Source organism: Panthera leo, chromosome C1 (assembly GCF_018350215.1).
Source record: "Panthera leo isolate Ple1 chromosome C1, P.leo_Ple1_pat1.1, whole genome shotgun sequence".
NCBI classification, from domain to species: domain Eukaryota; kingdom Metazoa; phylum Chordata; class Mammalia; order Carnivora; family Felidae; genus Panthera; species Panthera leo.
This window is the reverse complement of record NC_056686.1, coordinates 117,889,005-117,902,190: the sequence shown is the minus strand read 5'-3', so window position 1 is coordinate 117,902,190 and position 13,186 is coordinate 117,889,005. Positions and strand designations below refer to the sequence as shown.

The window sequence follows — 13,186 nt, the reverse complement described above, 5'->3', positions numbered from 1 at the left end:
AGAGGGCTGACCCCTGAGAGTTGTTTCTGTCGAGAGGACTCCTTGAAGTAAGAGGACTGAGTCCGTTAAGCCTGAAGGGGATTCTGGGTGGCATATTGCAGCACCCACAACAATAGGAAAGGAAGAAGGGTCACAGACACTATGAGACGAGGGGAGGTTGGTCAGCACTGCCTCCATGCCTCACACATCAGGTAGCAACTGTGGTCACGGGAAAGGTGACGGGAGGTAGAGGAATAGAAGCGTAGCCGCTTTCGCCCAGCGTTGATTATGTGCCCTTGTCTTTTGAATTTCCACGTTTTAGGCTCCTGATGGCCTTGGACCAGTCCCAATTAAATCTTCGGAAATTCAAATCAAGCAGAGTTACTCTTTCTTCAATCTGCAGGTCAGACCTGTCATACGGGATTAGCTAATGGGTTTCTTATGAAGTGTACAAAATATTCTTGAATTTGAATTGCATTACTGGTTTTGTTCTTTTATAGTTGATACACTAGAGCATACCGTGTGTGTTTTTCTGCTATCATTTGATGGTATGTGCGAGGTGTAACATACGTGGTTTCTCTTTACCCTGGGGATATATGGTATATATCGCGTGCGTGAAGCTATCCGAACTACATATATTATAAACTTTAAGAAAAAGCACAAGGTGAAGTGAACAGAAGTTAGTCAGCCTTTCTTGAGGTATACAGCCACTTCTGATTTCGAAAATCTAAGTATTTTAAATCACTGGTTTGTTAACCAGTGTTCGGTGTATTTCTACGGATAAGCCCTGTGGTACAGAAGAGTAATGGCAAATGCACATGTGTCCTGGGACCCAGAGCAGGGACCTGGAACAGGGCTTGGGACTTACGCTAATGTCCCCCAGTGCTGGGCCAAACCAGTGCTTGGCTGCACAAGGTGATGGCTGCAAGCCGGTACTCATGTTCCTTTTACCGTTGGGCAGCTCAGAAGTGCTGTTATTGAGAATGAGATCCCATTCATTGGTAACGGGCGTTTTAAGAGCATTTAGTCAGTTGTCTTCTTTGACCTCAGGTTCCTCAGCTGTACAAAATTAAAGGGTATCAGCCATTCTGTGTCCAGAGATCGTCAACGAGCTACAGACCTCAAAAGCTTGCTCGAACCCTGAAGCAAGGGGCTGAGGTAACACAACCCCCACCTTTAAGAATTTCTCTCGGGGGGCCTGGGTGTCTCCGTTGGTTGAGCATCAGCTTTTGATTTGGGCTCAGGTCACGATCTCACGGTTCATGAGATCGAGCCCTGAGTCAGGCTTGGGATTCTCTCTGTCTCTCTCTCTCTGCTCCTCCTCCACTAGCACCCTTGCGTGCTCTCACTCTCTGTCTCAAAAATAAATAAATAAACATGAAAAATAAAAAGAAGTGCTCTTATGTTTCCGCTCTTGTCCTGGTGTCAAGACTAACACGCTGCTTGGTCCCTTCACAGGATGAAGCCACTACCATCATAACTCTGCCCAAGCAGGACGCCACAACTCAGCTCCCTGGCAAGACCTCAGTCTTGGGCATGAAACCACCTGAGGCCTTAGCCAGGTCTCCAGATTATGACCCGCTTTATATTTTTGTAAGTGACAACTGGCAGAAGTCTCAGGTTTTATGTTCCTCTGTTTCAAAAGTTACTCTGTAAGAAAACAGAAGCATTACTTGGGAATATTTTTCTGTCTTTGGAGTTTCAAGTGTTAAGCGATATCTCACCTTTGAAATCAATTGCCAGCATTTATTGTTTGAAGAATGTCAATGTTCCTGTCTTCTAGCAATTCCAGAATTTATTTATGTTTATGAAAATACCTTTATGGTCTTTTCTAATTTCATATAATTATATAATATATATATATATATATATATATGTGGATGGTTAAAAAAAAAAGAAGAGGGTACGTAGGTGGCTCACTCAGTTAAGCATCTGACTCTTGTTTTCAGCTCAGGTTGTTATCTCACAGTTGTTAGATCGAGCCCCGAGTCAGCGCTCTATGCTAGGCATGGAGCCTGCTTAAGATTCTCTCTCTCCCTGCCCCTCCCCTGCTTGCAGTCTCCCCACTCTCTCCCTCTCTCTCAAAAAAAAGAGGAAGAAGAAGAGGAAGAAGAAGAAGAAGAAGAAGAAGAAGAAGAAGAAGAAGAAGAAGAAAAGAAAGAAAGAAAGAAAAAGAAAAAGAAAAAGAAAAAGAAAAAGAAAAAGAAAAAGAAAAAGAAAGAAAAACAGCAGAAAGAGAAAGTCAAATCAACCTAAACCTCATCACTCAGAGCTCTCTGGATGCCTTATTTCTTCCTTGGGCATCCCTTCCATACTTCTACCTCTGTCTCCCAGATTTCTGTTCCACTTTGTTTCTGTAGCCACACTTGATTAACTTCCCTGAAGCACACCCTAACCATGCTACTGTCCTGCTCCACATTCTTCACTGACTCCCCATTTTCTTCCAAATTAAGTCCAAGCCTATGTGAGACCAACAACAAGACCACACCCCCTTCTCTGCGTCCCTGCGTAGTTCCCTGCCAAACTTGGTGCACTTTCCTCCCTCACCAGGCCTCCACTTCTGCTGATCTGCCCTCGTGGGGTCCCTTCTCCTACCCTTATATTTCTTTCTACCCAAGTCCTGAGTGAATGAAACGCTGACAGGAAATCTGATGAGGTTCTATGTAATGATGGGATCATCAGTGAGATGCCACAGTAGTCGCCCAAGTTATGGTTTATGTTTTAAAGACAGACACACACATACGTACAACCAAGAACAACCTTAGATACTAGTTGAGAAAGTCTCTTTGGAGAATCTCCAAATGGGAATCTCCATCTCTAAGGTGGGCAGAGATGCTGATACTCAACACCAAACGTCTCTCAGTCAGCTAGTGGGAGACGTAGGACAGAAACCTGCCTATTTCCTGGTTGTTTGCCTCAGGGCTCTTCCTCCGAACTGTGTTGCTTTCCTACATTAGCCATTATGGGCATTTTTTCATAGTCACATTGGTTGAGAGGAGTGTTCCTTGGAGACTTAGAATCTTGGAGCTGGGATAAACTCACAGGATGTTTAACTCACAGATTTTCAAACTTCATTTAGAACTACAGTCCTCACATCAGCTGAAATTTTACATCAGAAGGCAATAGGTAAAATGACCTAGAATCCTACTTACTTGCTGGGATGGCAGTGGGGTAGAAGGCTCTCCTGAGGAAGATGTCCCTGCAAAACTGTGGGGCTCCCCACAGCAAGATTTGAAAAACACTCTTCAATCTTTTGTCCCCCAGATTCACCCATTACCACCCCCTCCCCATTCTAAAAGACAGGAAATTGGTCTAAAGGAGTTACCGGAATTTTCCATAGTCACACTCATACTTCCTTGGAAAATATCAGTAGTTACTTATTAACTCATTAATTCCACAAATACTAAGAGCATGCCTTAGGTTAGGAACCTAAGGTTAGGGGCAGTTCATCAGAGGGACACAACAATTCTAAATATTTATCCACCTAATAACCAGAGCTTCAAAATACATGAAACAAAAACCCATTGAAATGCAAAGGAAAAAAGAGACAAATCCACAATTATAGTTGGTGATTTCAATACCACCCCCCTGTCAATAGTTGATAGAAGAAGTAAGCAGAAAATCAGTAAGGATATAAAATATTTAAATACCACTATCAATCAACTTCACCTAATTGACATTGCTAGAATACTCTACCCAAAAGTAATAGAATGAAGATTCTCTTCAAGTGTATACAGAAAGTTTGCCAAGATAGACCATATTTGGGACCATAAAATAAGTCTCAATAAAATTGAAAATACTCCGATCATATGAAGTATTTTTTTTGGTTTTGAAGAACTTGAATCAGAAAAGAAGAGCCTAAAGATATCTACAAACCTCCCCTCAAAATTCGGAAGCTGAATTAAATACTATAAAATAGCCTATATTGGGGCACCTGAGTGGCTCAGTCAGTTAAGCATCTGACTTCTGCTCAGGTCATGATCGCACAGTTCATGGGTTCGAGTCCCGCATTGGGCTCCATGCTGACAGTTCAGAGCCTGGAGCTTGCTTCAGATTCTGTGTCTCCCTCTCTCTCTGCCCCTCTCCTGCTCACGCTCTCTCTCTCTCTCTCTCTCCCCCAAAAATAAATAAACATTAAAAAGAATTTTAAATGGTCTATAGTCCAAGGAAGAAATCAAAAGAGAAATTGGAAAGTATTTTTAACTTAGTGAAAATGAAAACAAAAAAAATTTGTGGGAATTTTATAATGCTGTACACCTACATTAGAAAGTAAGGGTGGGACTTAAATTAATGTCCTCAGCTACTCTTTTAGAAATTCAAAAAAGAAGAGCAGATGAAATCCAAACTAATCAGAGAAGAGAAATAACAAAGATTAGACTGAAAACCAGTGAAACAGAAAAAAGAAAAACAATAGAGAAAAACTAGTTCTTTGAGAAGATCCGTAAACTGGATAAACCTGTAATCTAACTGATTAGGGAAAAAATGGTTAAAAGACATAAATTATCAATATCAGGACTGAGAGAAGTGACATCACTACAGATTCTATAGATATTAAAAAGATAATAAGTTAATGTTATGAAAAACTTCATGCCAGTAAGTTCAACAAGTTAAATGGACAAATTCCTTAAAAGGTACAAAATATTAAATCTTATTCAAGAAGAGGTAGATAACTCTGCTAGCTCTGTATCTATTTTAAAAATTGAGTTGGTGATTAAAAGCTTTCCCACAAAGAAAACTGTAGGTACAGATGCCTTCACTGCAGAATTCAGCAATCCTTTTAAGGAAGAAATGATACCAAATCCACAAAAACTCTTCCAGAAAAGGGAAGAGGAGATTACTTCTCAACTCATTCTAGAAGTCAGTATTACTCTAATGCCAAAGCTAGACAGAGACATTACAGGAAAAGGATCAACAAATATCCTTCATGAGCATAGATGCAAATAAATAAATACATGCAAATAAAATACAAGCAAATAAAATTTTAACAAATCGTATTCATCATACAAAAAGAATAATGTATCATGAGCAAATAGGGGCTTATGCAAGAAACACAAAATTAGTTTAATGTTCAAAACTCAGGGTACTTCACCATTTTAACAGACTAAAAAAGAAAAACAACATGAGCATCTCTATAGGTACAGAGGAGCAGTCTGTCATTCCTGATAGTCTCAGTAAGTGACGGACAGATAAACACCTGGAGGGGCACCTGGGTGGTTCAGGCAGCTAAACATCCACCTCTTGATTTCTGCTCTGGTCATGATCTCATGGCTCGCGAATTCGAGCCATGCATCAGGCTTTGTGCTGACAGTACAGAGCCTGCTTGTGATCGTCTCTTCCTCTCTCTCTTCTCCTCCCCCACTCATGCTCTTTCTATCTCTCAAAATAAATAAATAAACATTAAAAAAAAAAAAATCCAACCTGGAGCTAGCACAATACTGAATGGTAAATGATTGAATCCTTTCCCCCTAAGATCAGGAATAAGGCAAGGATGTCTGCTCTTACTAATTCTATTAAGATTGTAACTATAGCCAGTGTAACAAGTCAAGAAAAAAGAAATAAAAGTCCTCTATATTTGACAGGAAAAAGCAAAACTATCTGTATTCAGAAACAAAATTATTGTCTATTCAAAACATACAATTGAATCTATCCAAAAATCTGATACAACCAATAAGTAAATTTACCAAAATTGCAGGATATAAGATCAAGACACAAAAATCAGCTATATTTCTATATACTGGCAACAAACAGTCCAAAACTGAAATTTTTAAAATTCATTTCACTGAACAATAGCTCCAAAAAATATGAAACACTTAGGGATAAACCTGACAAGAGCGTGTAAGACTAATACACCGAAATTAAGAAAAATTGCTGAGAGAAATCAAGAAAGATCTAAATAAATGGTGAAATAACACCATATTGATGGATTGGGAGATTTAATATCGCTAAGACATCACATGTACAAAGTAACGTAAAAGTATTTAACACAATCCACTCGAAAGCTTGCAGCCCACCCCCACCCCACTTTTAAAGAAATTGACAAGCTTACTCTAAAATTTATTTGGAATGCAAATATATCCAAAACAACTTTGAAAAACAAAGTTGAAGGATCTACATTACCTGACTTCAGTGGGTATTGTAAAGCTACACTGACCACAACAGTATGGTATCTGCATAAAAACAGACAAACAGATCAATGGAACAGAATTGAGAATCAAGAAATAAATGTGTTCGTACATACATGGCCAGTTAATTTTTGACAAAGCTCAAAGACAATTCATTGGAGAAAAGATAGTCTTTTCAAGAAATACTGCTAGGATATTTGGGTATCTATTTACCAAAAATAAAAATAAAAGAACTTTAATCTGTACCTCACACTGTTTACAAAAATTAGTGGAACATAGACCTAAATATAAAACCAAAAACTAGAAAAGTTCTAGAAAACACATAGAAGAACATTTGTGTGTACTTGGGTTAGACAAAGATTTCTTAGAACACCAAAACCACAATCCATGAATGGGGGGAAATGGATTAATAAGACTTTGTCCAAAGTAAGAATTCCTGCATTTCTAAAGACACTGTTAAGAAAATGAAAAGATAAATCACAGATTTGGAGAAAACACTTTGAAATCACAATATCTGGTAAAAGACTTATATCCAGAATATAGAAAGAACTCTCAAAACTCAATACTAAGAAAACAACTCAATTTTATTTTTTATTTTTTGAGAGAGAGAGAGAGAGTGAGAGAGCACATGCATGCCATAGAGCAGGGTAGGGACAGAGGGAGAGAGAGAGAATCTTAAGCAGGCTCCCTGCCCAGCACAGAGCCCGATTCAGGGCTTGATTTCACGACCATGAGATCATGACCTGAGCTGAAATCAAAAGTCAGATGCTTAACTGACTGAGCAACCCACATGCCTCAACAACCAAATTTTAAATTTTTTTTTAATGTTTATTTACTTTTGAGACAGAGACAGAGCATGAACGGGGGAGGGTCAGAGAGAGAGAGGGAGACACAGAATCTGAAACAGGCTCCAGGCTCTGAGCTGTCGGCACAGAGCCCGACGCGGGGCTCGAACTCACGAACCGTGAGATCATGACCTGAGCCAAAGTCGGATGCTTAACCGACTGAGCCACCCAGGTGCCCCTCAACAACCCAATTTTAAAATGGACGAAAGATCTCCACCAGAAATGCACAGGTGACAAATATGTACATGAAAAGGTGCTCAAAATAATGCGTTATTAGCAAAATACAGATTAAAACCACAGTGAGATACCTCGTTAGAATATCTAAAATTAAAAAGACTGCTGGTGAGAATGTAAAATGGTACAACTACTTTGAACAACAGTGTGACAGTCTCTTACAGAGGTAAAAAGTTAGTAGTAAACATATACCTATCATATGATCCAGCTGTTCTGGTTCTAGGTATTTACCCAAGACAGATGGAAGCATGAGGCTTGAGTAAGAATACTCATAGCAGCTTTATATGTTCCCCAACCTGGAAAAGAGCGACCACCAATAGGTTAATGGATAAACAGACTGTAGTATTACTATCCAGTAGACTACTCCTCAGTAATAGAAAGCAATGAACCCTTTTTTGTTGTTACTGGTGGCGATGGTGGCGATCATTTGCCAAATGATCCTTTATTGCGATATTTTCCGTTGTTGTTATTGTTCACTAGCTGGGCATTCACCGCATCACTATTGATGTCATCTATGATGTGTCATGAGGGTGGCGGCCATCAGCATGGCAGCCCACGGACTGGGCAGTCCCCAGGATGTCTTTAATGGTTCCAGAGAGTTCTCTGGCTAAAGATCGGCGCCGCATCTGTTGGGCAATGTTGACGCTCTCATCAAAAGTGATATTTCCACCGTGCTTACTGTTTTTCTGCTTCTTTCTGTCTCTTGGTGGTTCCTTGAGGGCTTTGATAATCAGGGCAGAGGCAGGAAGGTGCCACTTCAATCTGGGGCTGTCTGTTCTGAATGGTCAGTTTCACCGTAATCCATAGACTGTTCTAGTTACCATTTGCCTTAGGAGAAGGACACAGGGGGCCAATCCTCAGGCCCAGGGCATGTGTAACACCAACTTCCCCACCAGTGCACCTCAGGTATATGACTTTGATCTTGTTGGGGTCGAACTTGGGCCACATGGTGGAGGCGGCTGGTGTTAGATGAACCTGGATTTGGGACAATGGAAGACAGTTGTACCTTTGCCTCCTCTGAGCTGAAAGCCGAACTCCTTTTTTAAAAACTGAAGTATAGTTGAGATGCAATTTTATATTAGTTTCAGATGTGTAACATAGTGATTCAACATTAATTTATGACTTAGTGCCCACCGCAAGAAGTATAGTCACTATCTGTCACTGTATAGTGTTATCACAGTATTATCGACTATATTCCCTATGCTGTACTTTGCACCCCCATAACTTATTTATTTAAAAAATTTTTTAATGTTTATTTATTTTTGAGAGACAGACAGACCATGAGCAGGGGAGGGGCAGAGAGAGAGAGAGGGAGACACAGAATCTGAAGCAGGCTCCAGGCTCCAAGCTGTCCTCACAGAGCCTGACACGGGGCTCGAACTCATGAGCCCTGAGATCATGACCTGAGCCTAAGTCGAAAGCTTAACTGACTGAGCCACCCAGGCGCCCCCTATTTATTTTATAACAGGAAATTTATGCCTCTGAATCCCCTTTATCTGTTTCACCCATCTCCCCACCCACCTCCCTCTGGCAACTACCAGTTTGCTTCCTGTATTTAGAGTCTGGTTTCTTGTTTGTTTTGTTTTCAGATTCCACATGTAAGTGAAATCATTCCATATTTGTCTTTCTCTGTCTGACTTACTTCATTTTTCATAATGCCTTCTAGGTCCATCCATATTGTTGCAAATGGCCATATTTCATTCTTTCTATGATTAATATTCCTTTGTATATATGTACCGTATCTTCTTTTTTTTTTTTTAACGTTTTATTTATTTTTGAGACAGAGAGAGACAGAGCATGAACGGGGGAGGGGCAGAGAGAGAGGGAGACATAGAATCGGAAGCAGGCTCCAGGCTCCGAGCCATCGGCCCAGAGCCCGACGCGGTGCTCGAACTCACGGAGTGTGAGATCATGACCTGAGCTGAAGTCGGACGCTTAACCGACTGAGCCACCCAGGCGCCCCTGTACCGTATCTTCTTTATCCATTCACCTATTGATGGACATGGGCTGCTCCCATATGGTGGCTGTTGTGAAAAATGCTGCAGTGAACACAGGGGTGCATATATCTTTTAAAATTAATGTATTCATTTTCTTTGGATAAATACCCAGAAGTAGAATTGCTGGGTCATATGGTATTTCTTTCTCTTTTTTCTTTTTCTTTCTTTCTTTTTTTTTTTTTTTTTTTTTTTTGAGTAACCTAGAAAAAGTGAGCCCTTGATACATGTAACAACATGGATGATCCTCAGAATAATTATGCCGAGTAAAAGAAATCAGACCAAAAAACGAATACAGGCTGTATGATTCAATTTGTGTAAAAGTCTAGAACATCTAAAGTAATCTATAGAGACAGAAAGCAGATTACTGACTGTGTAGTGATGAGTTGGATGGATTGGTATGGCGGAGCAGGGAGGAAGGACAGAGAGCTTACAAAGGGACAAGAGAAAACTTTGGAGGGTGATCAAGAAAAATCTTGATCTTTTTTTTAATTTAATTTAAATTTTTTTTAATTTAATTTTTTTAATGTTTTTGTTTTTGAGAGAGAGAGTCAGAGCATGAGCAGGAGAAGAGCAGAGAGAGAGGGAGACACAGAATCCGAAGCAGGCTCCAGGCTCTGAGCTGTCAGCACAGAGCCCGATGTGGGGCTCGAACTCGTGAATCACAAGATCATGACCTGAGCCGGAAGTCGGTCGCTTAACAGACTGAGTCACCCAAGCGCTCCTGAGATGTTTGTAATTTTTCTGGTGGTTTTGCAGATGTAACATACATCAAGACATCAAATTACATACTTTTAATATGTGTAGTTTATTGTGTGTCAGTTCTATATCAGTATAGCTATAAAAGAAGGAATTTGGAAACCCTAAGAAAAGAAACAAAAACCAAAGGGAAGAAATACCAGTTGGAAAGCATTATCGAGAAGTTCTGCTGCATTCAGCCTGCAGAAGGAAAGGTAAAGGGCTCTGGGAAAGAGGTGTAGAGGGAAGGGTGGGCCCCACACACTAACAGTGCAGTCGAAAGGATGGAAACATTCGAGGACCTGAGAAAGGTACATCATCCAGGCAAAAGAAAAAGCCATTATAAATTCTAGAGGGGAGGGGCGCCTGGGTGGCTCAGTGGGTTAAGCGTCCGACTTCGGCTCAGGTCATGATCTCCCGGTTTGTGAGTTCGAGTCCCGTGTCAGGCTCTGTGCTGACAGCTCAGAACCTGGAGCCTGCTTCAGATTCTGTGTCTCCCTCTCTCTCTGCCCCTCCTCCACTTGTGCTCTGTCTTTCTCTGTCTATCAAAAATAAATAAAATGTTAAAAAAAAAATTTTTTTTAAAGAATTGATGGGATGCCTGGGTGTCTCAGTCAGTTAAGCATCCGACTCTATGTTTCAGCTCAGGTCATGATCTCACCGTTGGTAAGTTCGAATCCCATGTCAGGTTCTGTACTGACAGCGTGGGGCCTGCTTGGGATTCTCTATCTCCCTCTCTCTCTGCCCCTTCCCTGCTAGCTCTCTGCCTCCCTCTCAAAATAAGTAAATACACATTAAAAAAATAATAATAAGATAAACTTTAGGGGGGAAAAGAATCAACTAAAAATCGATATTTGTTCCAAATAGGAAACCGAACTAAAATTCGATGTCATTTTTAAGAGTTACTGGTAAATAAAAGAAAAAGTGGAATCCAGTTAGCCTTGCTACTGGGACTCTTTTTCTGTCAGTGACCTGATAGTGAACCTTCACACACACAAAAAAAGAACTATAATCTGAGCCTCCACTTGGCCTGGCAGAGAAACATATTTCCACAGTTAAGACAAAAGAAATGCTCTTTATTAGTTGCCAACTTTCAAAGACAACTAATGAACAAAGTATGGAGGTCTTGACTGTGGTTCCAGAAGGCAGATGTTAACCATCTCCATGACATAAAAGCAAGACTGTGGAAGAGGGCAGGAGGGTTACAAGAAAGCATAGGAATGGTAATGTTTTCATCGCATGTGAGGGGGGAGTTGAAATACTCAGCCAAAGATAATGAAACAACAAATAGGGGTATAAGTGCATCCTTCCAAGTCACAAAGATAACTCACAGCAGCACTAAAAATAACAATGTGATTTTCAAAATTGGAAGGAGCATTGGTGTACATGAGCAAAATCCCCATTCGCATAGGAATGAGTCAATGGCTACTGGCTGAGGTTGGTAATAGAGAGCTGGAAGAATAAGCATAATGTTTAGAGTAATGGCCATTGGAGGCACAAAACTCAGACATAATGGAAAGAAACAGCCTCTGGGATATGGGCCTGGGGACAGGAATGGTCTTCAGGAGCCCCATCGCTTTTCATCACAAACCCTTCCAGCCTGGACGAGTTGCTGCCACATGCGTGCATTAGTCTGAGGAAAATGAGAATTAAAATAATTATGGGATGACCACTCAGGCCGCTTACTCTGGTGGCAATGGCCACCCAGGGGAATCTGAAGTATGACAACTATTAAAGATAGTGATATTGCCGTTTCCAAAAGCATTTCCTTCATTAATCACCCTTGGCCCCAAGGCACATCCAGAGAGTCGGCCACACAACTTCACTGGCCCTCAATCAAGCAGGGTAGGAGAGGCTCCTGAAGGCCACGCAGCTAATTTCACCTCCCTGGTGTTGGGCACTGTTGCCTTCCTCACCACCTGACTAGGGTGCAGCCGGCCTGTCCGCCATCACGCGGTCTCCTAGTCTCACTGTGACCCAGCCCCACTGAGGTCTCCGTCACTCCTGCCCCAATTCCCCTTAGAATCCCTTCCCAGGCACTTTCCCGATTGGCCTTCGGTCACCTCAGGGGTGACTCCTGGTGGTGGGAGTCAGCAGTTATCAGACTGTTACCCTCCAATCGCTCTCTTTACCCCTGAGGTGGGGCTGTGTTCCTTTGTCCCTTCTCCAGTCCTGCCGGTCTCCCCCGCTTCCTGGCTGGGGGTGGCCAAAGTCCTCCTTGCTCCTTGGGCATCTCTGTGGTGTAATATACAGACGACCTGGTTCGCCCAATGAGGACTGGGGGGCTCGTTCTGTCTTCTGTCCTTGGGTTCTCCTTCTGAAATGCACTGAATGGAACACGAAATGTCCCCCACTTCCTCCACCACCCCCCTCCTTACTATCCTTCCTCCTCACCCACCTTTCTCTATGTTCTCAGACCTCCCCTGCTTTGTCCCGCCAGGGCCCCCACTTTCACCTTGTTCCCTTCCAACCCTCTGGCCCCTAACTGGGTAAGGGGTCTTCCCTTGGGCTCCACGGGAGCCCATTCTCTTCTGTCTCTGCCCCCACCCCATGCAGTGCTTTGAGGGACCTGAAAAGAACCTGCTGCTGTCAAAAAAATACATGTAGATGTGTACCCTAACTCTTCTTTCAACCGCAACTGCTCACTGAGGGGTTTGCTTGTTTCTACAAGGCTGTGGGTGTTGCGGATTCCACCAGGGGGCACCTTCCCTCTCCCTGCCCTGCACCTTCCTTTGTACCCTCCAGTTCAGGCAGGGGTCCTCTCTGCATCTCTCTCCCTGGCTCTAGCTGCAGGTCAGCGTCTGCACCAACAGCATATACTCTTGGCAGTGCTCATGGCTGGGCCACATTTGATTAGTACACCACCGAGGATGCCAGCTCTCCTACCCCTGACATCTGGGTGCTCTGGGGCTCCCCCCCTCCTCCCCACCTGGCTAGCTACATTTTCTTCTTTGTGGGAGACATTTGTTGCTTGGCAGTGAGACTGGGTTTCTGTAAGCCATGTGGAATTTTGTTGTTTTGTAAAAAAAAAAAAAAAAAAAAAAAAAAATGTCCTTAAAAATCACACGAACAGAGGGCAGCTGGGTGGCTCAGTCGGTCAACTGTCCGACTCCGGCTCAGGTCATGAGATCTCACAGTTTATGGGTTCAAGCCCCGCATCGGGCTCTGTGCGGACAGCTCAGAGCCTGGAACCTGCCTCGGATTCTGTGTCTCCCTCTCTCTCTGCCCCTCCCCTGCTTGTGCAGACACTCTCCCTCTCAAAAATAAATAAACA

General features: G+C 42.2%; 1 protein-coding gene and 1 pseudogene across 4 annotated transcripts in view; one reads left to right on the top strand and one right to left on the bottom strand.

Moving 5' to 3' along the window:
• CFAP221 (cilia and flagella associated protein 221) overlaps positions 1–13,186 on the top strand; it is a 104,471-nt gene that overhangs the window by 73,897 nt on the left and 17,388 nt on the right. For all 4 annotated transcript variants that reach the window (XM_042954213.1, XM_042954214.1, XM_042954215.1 and 1 more), the window contains 3 exons: positions 302–382; positions 1,030–1,137; positions 1,438–1,572. In XM_042954213.1, coding sequence (XP_042810147.1) covers positions 302–382; positions 1,030–1,137; positions 1,438–1,572 — 324 coding nt within the window. The remainder of the gene's footprint in view (positions 1–301; positions 383–1,029; positions 1,138–1,437; positions 1,573–13,186) is intronic.
• Positions 7,604–8,206, bottom strand: LOC122227852 (annotated as a pseudogene).